Source organism: Panthera leo, chromosome B3 (genome assembly GCF_018350215.1).
Source record: "Panthera leo isolate Ple1 chromosome B3, P.leo_Ple1_pat1.1, whole genome shotgun sequence".
Classification (NCBI taxonomy): Eukaryota; Metazoa; Chordata; class Mammalia; order Carnivora; family Felidae; genus Panthera; species Panthera leo.
Window position 1 is genome coordinate 61,241,847 of NC_056684.1, and position 18,884 is coordinate 61,260,730.

The 18,884-nt window shown below is 40.5% G+C and overlaps 1 protein-coding gene across 12 annotated transcripts in view; it reads right to left on the reverse strand.

Moving 5' to 3' along the window:
- MGA (MAX dimerization protein MGA) overlaps positions 1-18,884 on the reverse strand; it is a 167,899-nt gene that overhangs the window by 81,325 nt on the left and 67,690 nt on the right. For 9 of the 12 annotated variants that reach the window (XM_042942335.1, XM_042942338.1, XM_042942334.1 and 6 more), the window contains exons 1-2: positions 18,292-18,631; positions 10,670-11,800 (exon numbers count right to left, since the gene is read on the reverse strand). In XM_042942335.1, coding sequence (XP_042798269.1) covers positions 10,670-11,733 — 1,064 coding nt within the window. In that variant the 5' untranslated portion in view covers positions 11,734-11,800; positions 18,292-18,631. Of the gene's footprint in view, positions 1-10,669; positions 11,801-17,943; positions 18,632-18,884 lie in introns of those variants that run through there. The other 3 variants (XM_042942331.1, XM_042942328.1, XM_042942329.1) reach the window with 3 other exon arrangements.

The following is an 18,884-nucleotide window of genomic DNA, read 5'->3' on the forward strand; positions in this document are numbered from 1 at the left end:
GCCAAAACAAATAAAGCACAGTCACTATATTCAAGGAATTTACACACCAGTATATGAGACATACAAGAAGACAACATGTTACTTAATAGATGCTATTATAAACATATGTACAAGTAACTACTGACGCACCTTAGAAGAAACTATAACATAATGCCTTCCACGAAACTGGTTATTAGATTAACAGAAAAAAGAAATCCACTGGAAAAAGGAAATGTAAAATGCAGAAGAAAACAAAGAGCTCCTAGAAACTGAAATCTGGGTTAGGGTGCCTGGGTGGCTCAGTTGGTTAAACGTCCAGCTCTTGGTTTTGGCTTACGTCATGATCTCATGGGTTCAAGCCCCACATCAGGCTCTGTGCTGGCAGTGAAGAGCATGCTTGGGATTCTCTCTCTACCCCCTCCCTCCTCTGCCTCTCCCCCACTCATGCTGTTTCTGTCTCTCCCGAAAGAGAGAGAAAGAAAGAAAGAAAGAAAGAAAGAAAGAAAGAAAGAAAGAAAGAAAGAAAGAAAGAAAGAAAGAAAAAGAGAAATTAAGAAATTGAAATCTAGGGTGCTTGTGGCTCATTAAGCAACTGACTCGATTTCGGTTCAGGTCATGATCTTACAGTTCTTGAGCTGGAGCCTGCATCAGGCACGGTGCTGACACTGGGGAGCCTGCTTGAGATTTTTCTCTCTCTCAAAATAAATAAATAAGCTTAAAAAAAGAAAAATCAGGGGCTCCTGGGTGGCTCAATCAGTTAAGCGTTCAACTTTGGCACAGGTCATGATATCAAGGTTCATGAGTTCGAGCCCCAAGTCCAGCTCTGTGCTAACAGCTCAGAGTCTGGAGCCTGCTTTGGATTCTGTGCCTCTCCCCCCGACCCCCACTCATGCTCTCTCTCTCTTTCTCAAAAATAAACTTTAAGAAAAATGGTTTTTAAATAATAAAATTTTTAAAAATAATAGAAATCTGATTTTTTTTTAATGTTTATTTATTTTTGAGAGACACAGAGACAGAACGTGAGTGGGTTGGGGCAGACAGAGAGGGAGGCACAGAATCTGAAGCAGGCTCCAGCTCCAAGCTGTCAGCACAGAGCTTGACATGGGGCTCAAACTCACAAACCGTTGAGATCATGACCTGAGCTGAAGTCGGGACGCTCAACCGACTGAAGAAACCATAACATGGTTGTAATCGTGACTGTAATAAAAACTTCAGTAAGCGGGGCCCCTGAGTGGCTCAGTCAGTTAAGCATCGGGCTTCGGATCAGGTCACGATCTCACAGTTGTGAGCTGGAGCCCCGCATCAGGCTCTTGCTGACAGTTGAGAGCGTGGAGCCTGCTTCGGATTCTGTATCTCCCTCTCTCTCTGCCTCTCCCTACTTGTTCTCTGTCTCTCTCTCTCTCTCTCAAAAATAAATAAAATGTTAAAAAAAAAAAAAAAAAAAAGCCTTCAGTAAGTTAGATATTAAATCAAGAAAACCTCATGTAAAGTAGAGCAAAAAGATAATGACAGGAAAAAAAAAAAGACCATATAAAACAATCCAGGAGATTGAACATCCAACAGAAAACCTTAAGTGGAAAATTTACCAAAATAATAATACTAAATATTTTCCTACAACTAAAGAACATGAATTTGATTGAAAAAACACAGCACACAACAATGAGAACCACACCAAAGCTTATCAATGTGAAATTTCATAATATGAGAAATCAACAAAAGATGTTAAGAGCATCAAAGGACCAGGAATCAAAAGGACATCAAACTTCTCAAGGTGGGGGTTGGGGGGGACTGGCAGGCTCAGTCCCTAGAGCATGAGACTTTTGATCTTGGGGTTGTTAGTGCCTACACTGGGCACAGAGCTTACTAAAAAAAACCTCTGGGAATGCAAGCTGGTGCAGCCGCTCTGGAAAACAGTATGGAGGTTCCTCAAAAACCAAAAAATAGAACTACCCTATGACCCAGCAATTGCACTACTAGGCATTTATCCACAGGATACAGGTGTGCTGTTTCGAAGGGACAAATGCACCCCCGTGTTGACAGCAGCACTATCAACAATAGCCAAAGTATGGAAAGAGCCCAAATGTCCATCGATGGATGAATGGATAAAGATGTGGTATATATATATACAATGGAGTATTACTCGGCAATCAAAAAGAATGTAATCTTGCCATTTGCAACTACGTGGATGGAACTGGAGCGTATTATGCTAAGTGAAATCAGTCAGTCAGAGAAAGACAAAAATCATATGACTTCATTCATATGAAGACTTTAAAAGACAAAACAAATGAACATAAGAGAAGGGAAACAAAAATAATATAAAAACAGGGAGGGGGACACAACAGAAGAGACTCATAAATATGGAGAACAAACTGAGGGTTACTGGAGGAGTTGCTGGAGGGGTTGTGGGAGGGAGGGATGGGCTAAACGGGTAAGGGGCATTAAGGAATCTACTCCTGAAATCATTGTTGCACTATATGCTAACTAATTTGGATGTAAATTTTAAAAAATAAAAAATAAAATTAAAAAAAAAAACAACAACCTTCTCAACAGGTAACTGGAACACAAGGACACGTTTTCAAGCAAAGAACTCTATACCCAACCAAATATATAAAGCAGGAGGATATAACAAAGTTACTTTTCACCACGCAAGAAGAAAACTAAGGGTTGAAAAGGGCAAAGCAAGTTGAAAGGACACTACTATTTCCATCAGAAGTGATTTTAATATTCCAAAATTCTACGTACCATACATTCTTTCTGAGGGAACAAAAAGATGTACTTGACCAAAAAAAAGAGAACACAAAGCAATAGAGACAACTTAAGATACAGGAAATAGGAGGACCTATATAAAACAATGTTAAATGCAGAGTCAGCAGGATGACAGCAAAGTGAAATCCCAAACCTTTACAGTCTCAGAGAACAACTAGTTCAGATTGACAAAGGCAGACAAGAGCAACTCAAGATAGTATTCAGGAGACAAAAAAAATTTTACGTTAATTAGATGAAGTGTGCGTGTCTAAGTAAACTGAGAAATTTCAAGTTTAACTTAAGAATTTGAAAAGAATTGGGCGCCTGGGTGGCTCAGTTGGTTGAGCGTCCGACTTCAGCTCAGGTCATGATCTCACGGTGAGTTCGAGGCCACGTCGGGTTCTGTGCTGACAGCTCGGAGCCTGGAGCCTGCTTCGGATTCTGTGTCTCCCTCTCTCTCTGCCCCTCCCCTGCTCATGCTCTGTCTCTCTCTACCTCAAAAATAAATAAAAACATCAGAAAAATAAAAAATAAATTTTAAAAAGAATTTGAAAAGAATTACCACTAGGCATATAGAAAACTAAGGGAAAGAAAAAATATGGCAACAATTACTAAAAAACAAAATTATACAAGAAAATGTGTTTATGATACACTATTTGGCTAAACAGTATAGAAAATTTATATCACAGCATTAAAAATGGATATTTTTGTGACGACTGTACTGACGGGAAGAAAAACTGAAAGACTTGGATAACATGTAAATATGATAATTAGTTGGCACTGCATATGATTTAGACAGAGACAGATATCACTAGAAATGACTGTAAGTGAAAAATCAAATTTCCTTTAAGAAGAACTGTAGGGGGTGAAGAGGAATGAAGCAAGAGAGTGTCTTTTTCACCATGTGGTTTTATTTAAGCTTTTTAAATTATGTGTATATACTTATCATATAATGAACTTACCTGGTCTTCATCCAGTGTTCCTAACATAGAGTTTCTATAAAACCCTTGGAAATTCCTAAGTGATAGAAGTGTCTTTGCTAGGGGAGCCTATGTGGCTCAGTCAGTCGAGCACTCAACTTGATTTCCACTCGGGTCATGATCACACAGTCCAGGGATGGAGCCCCACATCCCACATCAGATGCTCTGGGCATGGAGCCTTTTTAAGATTCTTTCTCTCTCCCTCTCTCCCTCTGCCCCTCCCCATGCATGGGTGTGGGCACTCTATTCTTTCTCTTAAAAAAATAAATAAATAAAAGTGTCTGTATTATTCATGAGCCCACTGGATCACACTTAAGACTACACTAATGAGGTAACGCAACAGTGAGGTCCTATAAAGCTTCATGATGGGGACTGGTCACTAGAAGGACCCACCCTGTGATTAGAGGATTGGGGCTACAAAGCAACCTGACCTGCAGGGAGGGGAAGGGCGCTGGAGAGATTAAGTTCAATCACCTGGCCAGTGACTTAGTCCACACCTACTTGAAACCTTAACAAAAGCGGACACCAAAACTCAAAGGCGTTTCCTAGTTGGTGAACACTTCCATATGCCAGGAGGGTGACACACCCTACAGGTCTCCTGGGGAGAGAGCATGGAGGCTCTACATTTGAGACCCTCCTGACCTCACTCTCTATCTCTTCATATGAATGATTCTAATCTGCATCCTTTATAATGAACTGCTGTCATAAATACAGTCCTTTCCTGAGTTCTATGGAGTTATTCTAGGGAATTAGTAAGCCTGAGGGTGTTCATGAGAACCTCTGAATTTGCAGCCAAATGTTAAGAAGTCCAAGTAACTTGGAGACACCACTTAAGGCAGCTATCTGAAGTAGGGGCAGTCTTCTAGGGGACCATGTCTTCAAACTTGTGGAAACTAACACCAGCTCAGTTGTTAATGTCAGAACTAAACTGCAGATTGTAATAGTTGGGGTTGAAACAAAATAATACTATTTTTACTTAATATTTTCTTTTAAGGCAATCAGTAGACTCTGAAGAGTTAAACTGAGAAGTAACAGTATCCAATTACTTTTAAAAAATTGAAAGTCTGACAAATAAGGGCAAAACTGGAGGGAAAGGCATTCCAACATTTATAAGAATAATGTCTGCAATAGAGACAAAATAATAAACACATCAAAGCAGGTAAGAACAGTGACTAATTTTTTTAAAAGGTGGAGTAGAGTAGGACCCTAGGTGGAATCTAAAAGTCAGGCAACTACCATTACAAAGCTATACTAATTAAAACAACATGGGTTTTGCCAAAGGGTAAACAAACTAATCAAAGGGGAAAAATGGTGTCCAAGAAAAAACTCTCACATCTATGATCACCAGAGGAATCCCAATGGCTGGTAAGTATATAAAAAGATAATCAACTTTACCAACTTAGCAAAATGCAAATTAAAACCCCAATGCTCCAGCTTTCACCACTTCTAAATATAGTACTAGAACTTTTAGCTACAGCAATTAGGCAAGAAAGAGAAATAATATACATTCAATTTGGAAAAGAAATAAAGCTATGTCAATTCATAGATAACATGATCTTATATATAGAAAACTCTAAAAAATACACACATAGCAAGAAAATCAATAAATTCAGCAAAGCAAAGGATACAAAAATCAACATGTAAGAATGAATGTTTTTATACTGAGCAATACACAATATAAAACACAGCAATTTCCTTTTCAAAAAGGAAATTAAGAAAACCATTCTATTTGCAATACAATCAAAAAGGATAAAATACAGGGGCGCCTGTGTGGCTGAGTTGGCTAAGCTTCTGACTTTGACCCAGGTCAGGATCTCATGGTTCCATGAGTTCAAGCCCAGCATCGAGCTCTCTGCCGTCAGCACAGAGCCCACTTCAGATCCTCTGTTGCCCTCTATGCCCATCCCCTGTGCTCTTCTCTCAAAACTAAATAAACATTAAAAAAAAAAAAAAAAAGCAAGAGTAAAATATGTAGGAATAGATTTAACCAAGGAAGCAAAGACTTTTTTACATTAAAAAGTATACAGTATTGCTGAAATTAAAGACCTAAACAGAGGGGTACCTGGGTGGCTCAGTTAGTTAAGCCTAAGACTTTTTCTGCTCAGGTCTTGATCTCATGGTTCATGGGTTCGAGACCCACTTCGGGCCTGTACTGACAGCTTAGAGCCTGGAGCCTTCTTTGGATTCTGTGTCTCCCTCTCTCTCTGCCCTTCCTCTGCCTCTCAAAAATAAACATTAAAAAAATTAAAAGTGACCTGAATGGAAAGGTATCCCATGTCCATGGACTGGAAAACATAACACTTTTAAGGTAACAACACTACCCAAAGCAACATACAGTTATAGTGTTAACAGTTATCAAAAACACAATGGTCTTTTTTGTAGAAGCTGAATTTCATACAGCATTTCCAGGGATCTCAAATAGCCAAAACAAGCTTGAAAAAAAAGAACCAAGTTGGGAAACATACTTCTCTATTTCAAAGCATACCACAAAAATTACAATAATCAGGGGCACCTGGGAGGCTCAGCTGGTTAAGCATCCAACTCTTGACTCTGGATTTCAGCTGAAGTCATGATCTCACAGTTCATGAGATCAAGCCCCACACTGGTTTCTGTGCTGAGAGTGGAACCTACTTAAGATTCTCTCTCTCCTCTCTCAAACTAAATAAAAATGAACTTTAAAAATTTTTTACTTAAATAAAAAAAGGTGAACTGAAGGCAAACTGTTCAAATTCATTTTTAATTGTGTTGGGTGATTATGATTAGACTATGGTTGGAAAATCAGTTATTATAGACAGCATTCACTAGTTACAACTATAAAAATACCACAGTGATAAGCAAAAACTGAAAAGAACTTTCCCTTGATAGAAAAAAACAAGACTTGGGGCACCTGGGTGGCGCAGTCAGTTAAGCATCCTACTTTGGCTCAGGTCATGATCTCATGATTCTTGAGTTCAAGCCCCATGTCAGGCTCTGTGCTGACAGCTCAGAGCCTGGAGCCTGCTTCAGATTCTGTCTCCCTCTCTCTCTCTGCCTCTCCCCCACTCATGGTCTCTTTCTCTCTCAAGAATGAACACTTTAAAAAGCTTTTTTTAAAAAAGAAAAAACAAAACTCTAAATTGAGTAGCATTCACTCCAACAACAATTCTTAGAAAACACAAAGCACTGACTTGTCCATAAACAAGTCAAGGGAAACTCATGAACATGGGGATTCCAAACTCAAAGAATAGTAATTGTTAATAGGATTTGTATTCAGTGAGAAAGGGAAGGTAAAGGAAAAATACTGAGCTGGGATTTATTTCTGCCAAACTTGTGCTCCAACATTCCAAATAAGTCAAGTTTCTGGGTTTTAGTTCCACATGTTAGGAAGCTTGGAAGTTGCCACTATGTCCTAAACAAGTAAAACGCTAAACAGACTGAATAAATCAACTCTTTTTGGACCCATAAGAGAGGTGAAGACACAGTGGCAAACTACTGAGATAGGTGAATACAGGGGGTCAGGGTTTTAGTAGAACAGACTGACAAGTAAAAACCATTTTGGGAACCAGCGCTGGAGTAGAAAAACCTGAATTATAACCAACAAATTGCTAGAGGCTCAGTGTGAACAAATATGAATGTTAAAAACCCCAGTGGAACACAGTCACAGAAGGGCCCTCACACTTTTATGAGTTTTACCTCCAGGAGCTAGACCAGGTGCTCACAGTAAATATCCTCTCATGAAAAAAAGAAAACCCAGCAGTGCAGGGGGAAGCACTCTGTTCCTAACAATAAGGCCTGACCTCTAGAGAAACTAGTTAACCAGAGCCTAACCTACTAAGTTTTTATTAGAGCCTAACTGACCTGGGAGAATAGAAACACCCAAAAACTGCTACTTTAAAAAGATCAATAAAATCAGTAAGCCCTTAGCCAGACTAATAAGAAAAAATAAAAAGAGAAAACAAATTACTACAATCAGAAATATACAATGTGATAAGAGAGTATATCACTACAGATACCATGGACATCAAGAAAATAATAAAGGATACTCTGACCACAAATTGGACAAACTAGATGAAAACGGACCAATTCCTTGAAAAAAAACAATCTGCCAAAACTCACACAAGAAATAGGCAATCGGAATAGGCCTCTATTAAAGAAACTGAATCAATTACCTTCCAAAACAGAAAGCACCAGGCCCAGATGGATTCACTTGTGAATTTTCCCAATTACGGAAGCAATTAAATCAATTCTCTAAAGGCTCTTCCAGATGATATATAGAGGGAATAATTCTAACTCGTTCTCTGAGGCCAACATTACCCTAATACCAAAACCAGACAAAGACATTCTAAGAAAATGACAGATCGTCATCTCTCATGAACAGACGCAAAAATCTTTAACAAAATAGCAAAATGAATCCAACAACATATAAGAAGAATTATACATCATAAGCAAATGGGATGTATCCCAGGCACACAAGGCTGATTCAACATTTGAAAATCAATTAATGTAATCCATCGCAACAGACTTAAAAAGAAAATTCAGATGACCGTATCAGTAAGATTGAAAACAAGCATCTGATCAAATCCACCACCCATTTATGATTAAAAACTGAGTAAACTAAAATTAGAAGGAAATTTTCTCAACTTTGTTAAGAATATCCATTAAACAATTAAAGCTAACATCATATGAAATATGAGAAACTAAAACCTTTCCCAAGTTCAAGGATATCTCCTCTCACACTTCAACATCATACTGGAAATCCTACCTAGTACAATAAAACAAGAAATGAAAATGAAATATAGACTGGCTGGGGAGAAGGAAAGAAAACTGCCTTGGTGTGCCTGGGTGGCTCAATCGGTTTAGTGTCCGAGTTCGACTCAGGTCATGATCTCAGAGTTCGTGGGTTCGAACCCCACATCGGGCTCTGTGCTGACAACTCAGAGCCTGGATCCGGCTTCAGATTCTGTCTCCCTCTTTCTCTGCCCCTCCCTGGCTCACACACTGTCTCTCTCACTCTTTCTCAAAAATAAACATTAAAAAAAAATTTTTTTTAATAAAGAAAACTGCCTTTGTTCACAAATAACATGATCATCTAGGTAGGAAATCCAAAAGGTTAACAAAAAACTTCTGTAATTACTAAGCTATTATAGCAAGGTTGCAGAATACAAGGTTAATATACAAAAGAGTACTCTCCTATATACCAGCAATGAACATGTGGATTTGAACTTAAAAAGAATTTGGGGTGCCTGGGTGGCTCAGTCAGTTAAGTGTCCAACTCTTGGTTTCAGTTCAGGTCATGATCCCAGGGTACTGGGACTGGGCCCCATGTGGGACTCAGCACTGACAGCACAGGGCCTGCTTGGGATTCACTCACACTCTCTCTCTCTCCCTCTCTCTTTCTCTCTGCCCCTCCACCACTCACTCACGCTCTCACTTTCAAAATAAACTTCAATAAATAAATGAAAATAAACTTTTTAATAAATAAAACAGAATAGACCCCCATAAGTGTGGTCACCCAATCTTTGTTAAAGGAGCAAAAAACAACACAAAAGAGCAAAGATCGTCTTCTCAACAAATGGTACAGAAATGGCAGGACATCCACATGCAAAAAACTGAATCTACACAGACCTTCCACCATTCACAAAAAATAAGTTAAAATGGATCATGAACTGAAATATAAAACACAAAACTGTAAGATTTCTCAAAGATATCATTGGAGGAAGCCTACAGGACCTTTGGTATGATAATGACATTTTAAATACAACACCAAAGGCAAGATCTGTGAAAGACATAATTGATAGGCTGAATTTCATAAAATAAGAAAACTCCTAAAAAATAAAAAAACTACTCTGCGAAAGACAATTATCAAGAGGATGAAAAAAAAAAAACAAGCCACAGAATGGGAGAATATATTTGCAAAACTCACATTTGATAAAGGACTGCTTTTCCAAAATATACAAAAAACTGCTAAAACTTAAGAAAATGTCTAATTTTAAAATGGACTACAAGTGCGCCTGGGTGGCTCAGTTGGTTAAGCGTCCAACTCTGGCTCTGGTCATGAGCTCACAGTTCATGGGTTCAAGCTCCACATTGGGCTCTGTGCTGACAGCTCAGAGCCTGGACACTGCTTTGGATTCTTTGTCTCCCTCTCTCTGCCCCTCCCCTGTTCACACTCTGTCTCTGTCTCTCAAAAAATGAACAAATGCTTTTAAAAAAAAAAAAAAAAAAAAAGGTTAAAACAGGCTATAGACCTTAACATACACCTCACCAAAGAAGACATACAGATGGCAAGTTAAGTGTATAAAAAGACATACACTATAGGTCATCAGAGAATTACAAATTAAGATAATGAGATACTACTATACACCTATTAGGATTGCCAAAATCCAGGGACGCCTGGGCCTCATGTTGGGTGTAGAGATTACTAAAAAATAAAGTATTTTTAAAAAAAACATAAAACAAGGGTGCTTGGGTGGCTCAGTCGGTTGAGTGTCAGACTTCGGCTGAGGTCATGATCTTGCAGTCTGTGAGTTCAAGCCCCACATTGGCCTCTGTGCTGACAGCTCAGAGCCTGGAGTCTCCTTTGGATTCTGTGTCTCCCTCTCTCTCTGCCCCTCCCCTGCTCGCGCACGCGCTCTCTCTCGCTCTCTCTCTCTCTCTCTCAAAAGTAAACGTTAAAAATAATAAATTAAAAATAAAATATAAAAAATAAAAAAAAATCCTAAGCCTAAAAATTCTCAAACTCTAAATCTAAATGAGCAAAAGGTTCCCGTTGTGAAATACCATCTAATTTGCCTATAATTCTAAATCCTGAACCCAACTGATACTCATTACAAAAAAATAAGCTGTCTCTTCACAAAATGTAAACACTATGGTATATTTTATAGTAGCTTGCATTTATCAATATCTCAAGTCAGCAGTCCACACAACCAATGTTAAATCCAAAATATTCCTTTTTATCTCTAAGAATAGAAAAGCTGTTAACCTACCTTTCAGTAACCTCCTGTTTCAATTGAGGAACTTCACCCAATGCTGAATCAATATCCATGAAGCCGAGAAAGTCCCGTTTTATATTAAGAGAAGCCTTCTCCAAACCCTTGCCTGATGTTTCATGACCCCTTGATAAAGGATCTGAATCTGTTAGCTGTACCTCTGACCCCTCACCTTCTATAAGACGGACCCGCTGACCAGGAGAACTGGGAACACTATTACCTTCCTGGTCAGAGCTGTTCTTTTGTTTTCCATCTCTCTGGGGCTTACTATTCAGCCCATCATCCCGGAACCCTTTAGCAAATGGATTGTAATCTATTTTCAGCTGGGTAATCTGAATGTTCTGATAAGCTGTTACTGCAAAGAATTCAGTCTGTGGGAAGGTAAAAGTATGGACACCAGGGCCATTTAATTGTATCACTTCAGTAGCCTTTTCTGCAGGCACCAAATGAAGTCTTGGCAGGTAGCGATGCATAGAGTGCAAGATGATATGCCCTTCTTGGTCCAGTGTGTTGTTGGTAAGTTTAAGTTTATAGAAAGATACTGGTTGATGCATCCAATAATGACCTGTGGAGGGAGATTCTGGGTGAATAAAAACCCTCCCCAAAACATGGGGCTCAGCCTTCCCACTTGGTTCCCACCAGCGACCATTCCACTTATAACGATGATTATCCACAGGAGATATATCCATGACAAGGATATACTTCATATTTGAATCTAAACCTGTTATCCAGTAACGACAGTATGGAAACATGCGTCTTCCCTGCTTGGTCAGAATCATCTCTGTGCTTCGATGATAGAATTCATTCCACATACTATTGTTATCCAAGGTGACAGTGATTCCTCCCACAGTACAATCAGCTGGAAGGCAAATCTTCCCTTTAGATTTTCCTGGTGATGACACACTGCTAGCCAAAGCACAGGCATCCCGATTAGTAACCAAAATTCCTTGATCAGTTTTGCCATTTCCTGGCTGTTTTAGGATGACAAAGAAGGTAGGTGCTGCTCCTGCCACTGTACCACCATCTTGATTAGCCAATAGAATCTGCTGTTTCTCCTCCATGATTCCAGTGGGAAACTCAGTAGTAAGATAATTGTAGTCACCACATAGTCACAGCAGACTTCCCAGCCTACAAAACAAACAAAACAAAAAAACAAAACAAAAGCACTTTAATCAAGTAAATGTTTATTTAGTTAAAAATACAAGAATTATGCTATCCCCAAAACATATTCCTAAACTCTTTGAAGACTTTGGTTCTGCCTTTCTATCAATGTAATGACATTCACTTTGGATTATTAAATTATCTTTTTAAAATTCATTTTAATGTAATTACAGTTGACCCTGGAACAACTCAGGGATTAGGACCACCGACCTCCCCTTCCTGCATGCACAGGTGAAAATCTATATGGGTGTGCCTAGGTGGCTCAGTCAGTTAAGCGTCCACCTTTGGCTCAGGTCATGATTTCACAGTTCATGGGTTCAAGCCCCACATCAGGCTCTCTGCTGTCAGTGTGGAGCCTGCTTCGGATCCTCTATCCCCCTCTTACTTTCCCCCTCCCCCGCTTGCACTCTCACTCTCTCTCTAAAAAATAAATTAAAAACGTTAAAAAAAAATAATAAAAGAAAACCTGTGTATAACTTCTGACTCCTCAAAAACTCAATCACTAATAAACCATGGTTGACAGAAGGCTTACCATAATATAAACAATTGATTAATATATTTTGTATATGTATTATATACTGCATTCTTACAGTAAAACTAGAGAAAAACTAATCATAAAAGATAGAAAAGACATTTGCAGTACTGTATTATATCAAAAAGTGTACAAAAGAAAATACCTATGAAAACGTAATGTCAGAATAAGAGACATACATAATTAAAACCATCCTGACACTTTTTTTACCCCATCACACCAGCAAAAGTCAAAATTTGGTAGAGGTGTTGGAAAGGGTGTAAATCAACCAGCATTCTCATCTAACCAGATGCTGAGACTGTAAGACAACATAATCTCTATGATACAGGGCAACATGAAAATATCAAAACTACAGGGGTGCCTGGGTGGCTCAGTCAGTTGAGCATCCGACTTCAGCTCAGGTCATGATCTCACAGCTCGTGAGTTCGAGCCCCATGTCGAGCTCTGTGCTGACAGCTCAGAGCCTGGAGCCTGCTTCACATTCTATGTCTCCCTCTCTCTCTGCCCCAACCCACTCACATTCTGCCTCCGTCTCTCTCAAAAATAAACATTAAATAAACAAATAAACATAAAATAAACAATGTATAAGTTTTATGGACTCCTACTCTACAAGATATATTAAGGGCAAAATGTTCCAAAGAATTATAGGTTATGTTACACTTCTTGATAAAATTAAAAACAAAAAGCTAAAGAAAGAATAGAGTATGTATTTGCTTCACACATACCTACTATTTATACCGATAGGAAAAGAACTAGTGTTGGCTATATCAAGGGAAAACTGGGTGGGTGGGAAAAAACATACTGTAACACTGTAAATTTTTTACCTTGTGAACATACAATATATTTGAAAATTAATTAAAATTAGTCCTTATTTAACTAAAATCCCACATATAAGGGGGCGCCTGGGTGGCTCAGTCAGTTAAGTGTCTGACTTCAGCTCATGATTTCACAGTTCGTGGGTTCAGGCCCCGTATCAGGCTCTGTGCTGACAGTTCAGAGCGGGGAGCCTGCTTCATATTGTCTGTTATTATTATTAAATAAGTGAATAAACAAAGAAACATTAAAAAAAATGAAACAAAATAAAATCCCACACATATGATTTCATTTATATGTAATGTCTAAAGCAAGCAAATCTGCAGAGATGAAAAGTAGATTAGTGGTTGCCAGGGGAAGGAGAGAGGGATAACTGGGACAACTGCTAATGGGTATGGGGTTTCTATTGGGGGTGACAGAAATGTTCAGTAACTAAAAATCTGTGAAGTGTACCCTTTAAAATGGTGAAATTTTATGTTACGTGATTTATATCTCAATAAAAAGTTATACAGAAATGTCAGGTTGTTAAATTCAACTGATGTGTTCAATTACCTAAATATTCTACAAGATATAAAGTTATCTCTAATTAGCATTTACACAAAAAAGAAAGATGCTACATCACTACTCCTGCGTAAGTGGGTCAGTAATTTTAATTAATCAAATCAGCCTTTTATTGATGCTACTCACTTTAATTAAAAAGTCTAATTTTATCTTTCATCAGAGCTACTGACAAGCAGCAAAATCATATGATCTGAACTTTACCTCTTTTTAGAGAACTGGCCACATGACCAAAAAACTTAAAATATTCACAATTAGCCTAAGGATAATAGATATTTTAAAAGTCAAGACTTCAAAAAGGTTGGCTACTGTTTCCTATTATGGCTAAATATAAAAATAGAATCCCACTTCCTTACACTAAAGCACTAATACCCAGGAAAGATGAAAAAACAATTTCTTCTCTCATTTAGAGCTTATTTTTTTAAGAGAGAAAATTTAGGGTGATTCTTTTCAAAAGCTGCCTCAGGCTTAAGGCAATTAAGTTCACTGGTTTCCTAAAACTAGTAAGTTTAGGCAGCATCAGAGATTGATAAAGCAAAATTAAAATAGACCTACAAGTAAAAAATAAGGGGACTATAAAATTAATAAAGCTTAGGGGCGCCTAGGTGGCCTAGTAGGTTAAGCATCCAACTTTATTTCAGCTCAGGTCATGATCTCACGGTTCATGAGTTCAAGCCTCACATCAGACTCCAGGCGCCGACAATGTGGAGCTTGCTTACGATTCTCTCTCTCTCTCTCTCTCTCTCTCTCTCTCTCTCTCTCTCTCCCCCTCCCTCCCTCCCTCCCTCCACCCCTCTCCCTCTCCATCTCTCTGTGCCCAACCCCCCCCTGCACTCTCTCTCAAAATAAATAAACGTTAAAAAGTAAGGCTTAGAAAATTCACAAAAACTAATACCTCTACAAAAGCATATAATTCAAACTGCAAATTCCTATACTTAGTTGATAACGTTCAAAGTTTTTGTTTTTACAAACCACCATTTTTGTGAGCAATTATGTAAAACATTCTTAAGTACATTTACTTAATACAACTAAGAACTTAGTGGCAAAGAACTACCTAAACATCTTTTTAGATATTCCAAACCTATGAGTATTAAAAAGGGTTTAGAATTTCTTACACATTACCGTCTATAATACTAAAATTAAAATCTTGGTTTTCAGATTACAGGTAAAACTAGGGCAAAGAAGTTTTAACTAGTGCTTTAAAAAAGCATTCTTAAAAATCTATGACACGTCAAATATTCAACTGACAGAAATCCCATTTAGTGTTACAGAATGCATTGAAGTAAATTTTATGCTAACTTCACATAAACACATTTCAGATTTTTCCTTTTGCCTAAACAAACAAAAAAAAAAAAATTAAGTACAGAAAAGTCAGCCTGCCCTATTTCAACTCTGTGCACAGATAATATAATTTTTTAATGTAAAAATGTGTATGAAAACAGGAAAAATAATTTTCAGACTTAGTGATTTGTCCAAGTCGTTTTTTGAAAAAACCTTCCAATCAAAGTATTCCATGGGTTAGTTAAAATGCATTAAAAAACCAAAGACCTACTTTATGACCAAAACAATCTCCGTATTTATTTATTTATTTACTTATTTATTTTGCTATACACTGCTACTGATATGGGAGAAAGGAATTGAGTTCTTACTCCATACCAATCTTTTTTTTGTTTTCTAGGTAGGCTTCATGCCCAGGGATGAGTCCAATGAGGAGCCTGAACTCAAGACCCTAAGATCAAGATCTGAGATCAGACCAAGAGCCTGGACACCTAACTAGCTGGGCCACCCAAGTGCCCCTCCATACCAGACTCCCAATATAAGCATGCCTATTCTTCTGGAATACTATATAGGATCTTATAATCAAAGGATAGTCAATTCAATATATTCAGCTATTTCAGACACATATATAACACTCTAAGGCTTTAACCAACTACAAAAATCAAATGTACTTTAGGAAGGATCAGGTTACTCATGCAGAAATAAATCTATTCCCAGCAAGATTTTTAAAATACCTTATATCTGGCTCTCTAAACACTTTAAGGAAAACAATTACAAAAAACAAAACAAAACAAAACCTCAGTTCAACTTTTCAATATCAAGCATTTATCTACGTAATAAAATTATAATAACGAGCCCAGGAAGTAAGTTTAGTTGTGGATGGCAAATACTCTAACATTCTGAATAAGTCCCATCAGAACACACACACACACACACACAAGCTTTCAGAGGGAATGTTGTTTTCAGGTAAGTAATGTGGCAAGTGCCATAAACAAACTGTTACAATTTCAGAATCCCTACCCTAAACGTCTTTTCACCAGTGACCTCTTGGGGAAATGTTTAACTACAAGAGCCATGACCCTCCTGCAACTTACAAAATACAACAGTTCATTAGGTAGTTACCCAATTCAATGACTGCTCCCTGCCCCACCCCACTCCCCCCACCCCAAAAACACCCAATCAAAATACCATTACTTTAAAAAAATGACAGCAAATGGTGGCAAAAACAGTAAAATAGCCAACCACCAATTCTTCACCATTAGGTTGATTTTAATAGTTATATCATTAGTAAGAACTTACTCCAGACCAAACAACATCCTGGGCATTTTATCATTACCACAGCCCTGTAAAGGAAATCGCAAATACTACCTGAAATGCTTTGGTGTTAAGGCAAGAAGTGTATTTCCCTAAGAGTATGCCCCCTTCCTTCTCTCCCCAAATACCATTAGTTAATACTAACTACAGGAACATTTTCTATTCGTAAGAATGGTCCTTTAACAACAAAGGGTTAGCAAGTTCTCAGGTCCCAGCAGTTACATAAGCAGAATTTGAAGAACTTTTATGGCAGAAACGGATAGTATCAAACAGCCACCGTTTTGAGTACCCAGGGCACTGAATTTACCCGTCTTAAACATGTGTTTTCTGTTAGCTCAACTCAACCCACTCTACCCACATAACCGCTGGAAACATAACCACATTTGGAAGAAACACCAACACTGACCCCATACCCTTGTAAGTGAAAAGGGCTCCTGCCAGTCCCCAGGAAGAGCAGTCGCCGTCGACTATCAAGGGCCCACAATCACCGCTTTTTAACTGCAGAGGCCAGCTGGCCGACAACCACGTGAAAAAATGCCGCAAGGAAAGCTCTTCCGGAGAAGAGTCCCGACAGATCACGTGCCGCCGGCCGGAACCAGCCGAACGCTCCGCGGGATCCAGTCGCATTCTGTTACCGTGGAGACTACAGAACCAGCCACCCGGCCCTCTCGGGCCAGCCCCCTTCCCAGCAGTCGTCACGCCGCCTCCAGGCACTTTCCCTGCAGCCTAGCCGCGGCGTCGTGCCCAAAAAGAAGAGGCAGAACAGGCAGTATTTGCCAGGGATTACACCGCAGAAGCCTGAGAAGCTTTACAACACCCACTGGTGGCGCGCGGGTGGGCGCGAGAGTTCTCTTCATCCACGTGTCTGCTTCGGCGAGGCGAACCTTGGGAGTGTGGTCTTCCCTCAGAAGAAGGTGTACTTTGGTCACTCGCGTTCTGCCATCAGTCACCCCCTCCTTTGAGACCTCCCTCATCCCCCCTTCTTGCACCCTCCCCAGAAGGAGGCATCCCCAGGGTTCCCAAAGCAAAGCAAAAATCTTCAAAGACGTTACCATTTTCCACTCTTAATCTGGTATGAAATGATCTCTAACTTCTCCATACTCTTCGCACACACATCCCTCGACTTTGGTTACTAGCGCTCAAATAAACTTAGTTATATCCCAGACCCACCTACCACTGAGAGCAGACACCTACTTGACAATTTAACAAACGCGGGAAACCTCATAAACAGAGAACTAACCAAAGGCTGCCCACGGAGGAAAAAGGAAAATAACACCTGCTCTTCCCACCTGTTTTCCCCGCCCTCATTTCTGCACTTACTAGCCACCGGTCTTTGTTTACCGAGTTCCCACTCCAGTACGGCTCACTTCCTCGCCTTCCTTACTAAACTCACGCGCGGTCCTGCCTCAAACAACTTGCCCGGAAATTACAAGCTAAAGAGACGTTTACACAGGTGTCAAAAAGCTGCACACAGCTCCTTAAAAAGCGACGTCAGCACCGTTTCCCTCAGAGTTTTTTTGAACCCCGAGACCTGAGCTCTAAAATGCAAAGCGCACAGGCAGAGCTCTCGACCTAAAGCCCCGCGCGGCGCTGAAAGTCATCATGCGGAGCGTACCATGCGGTGCGGCACCCCACGCACGCGAGGGCAGAGCCGCGCCAAGGGCGCTTCTCACCCCGCCCGCCTCGTGGCCGCTCTCTCTGGCGTCGATGTTACCAGTGAGTTTGCTGCGCGACGCGGAAGTGAGGCCGGGGACGCGCGCGAGGTGACATGCGCAGCCTCGCTCAGGGGGCCACAGGCGCGCGCCAACGGCGCCCCGCGCAAGGCCGGGCCTGGCTGGGGCGTGCGAAGATCGCACAAGGAACGCTTCTCACGCTGTTCAAATCCACAAGCGCTTCAAACTCTCGAAAAACTCCAATCGGGCCAGTAGTAAAAGGACGCCCTCCACCCAGGCCCGAGAGTTACCGTGCGGGGCGTGGCCGGCCTCACCCGTAGTCCTTCACATCCCGCTGGGGGCGGGTTATTCTGTTCGGTTCGCACACCGTGTGTCCGCTCCAGCTGAAGAGCCTGCGCGCGCACCGGACGTCCACGTCACCGCGCACGCGCTCCTACCCGCTCAGAGCCCACCGCGCAAGCGCAAAAGGAGGCGCGAGCAGCACCTCCCTCGCCCCTCCCCCAACACCAGGAGGCCAAACGGCCCCGGAGCAGCGACAAGACCCTTGGGACCCGCCCCTGGAGCTGAAGCCGCTGGTTTTCGGGTCCCAGAAACCGATAAAAGCCTAATGAAGCTTCCAGAATCAAGAAAGGCGAGGGAGGAAGAAGGCACCCCAATTCCCTCAGCCTCACACACGAAGGCTTCGTGAAAACCGTGAAACCTGCGCCCGCGGGCTTTCTCAAAAAAGTGCCCTCCAACGTTTCCCTCGGGCTCCTCGGCGGCCCCGCCCCTGCCGCACCCAGCCCCACCCACATCTGACTCCACAGCCCCGGGGGGCTTCCCGAGCTCATCAAAAGAATCCGTGATCGTCCTCCCCAATGTGCTGTAGGTTTGGATAGCGCCA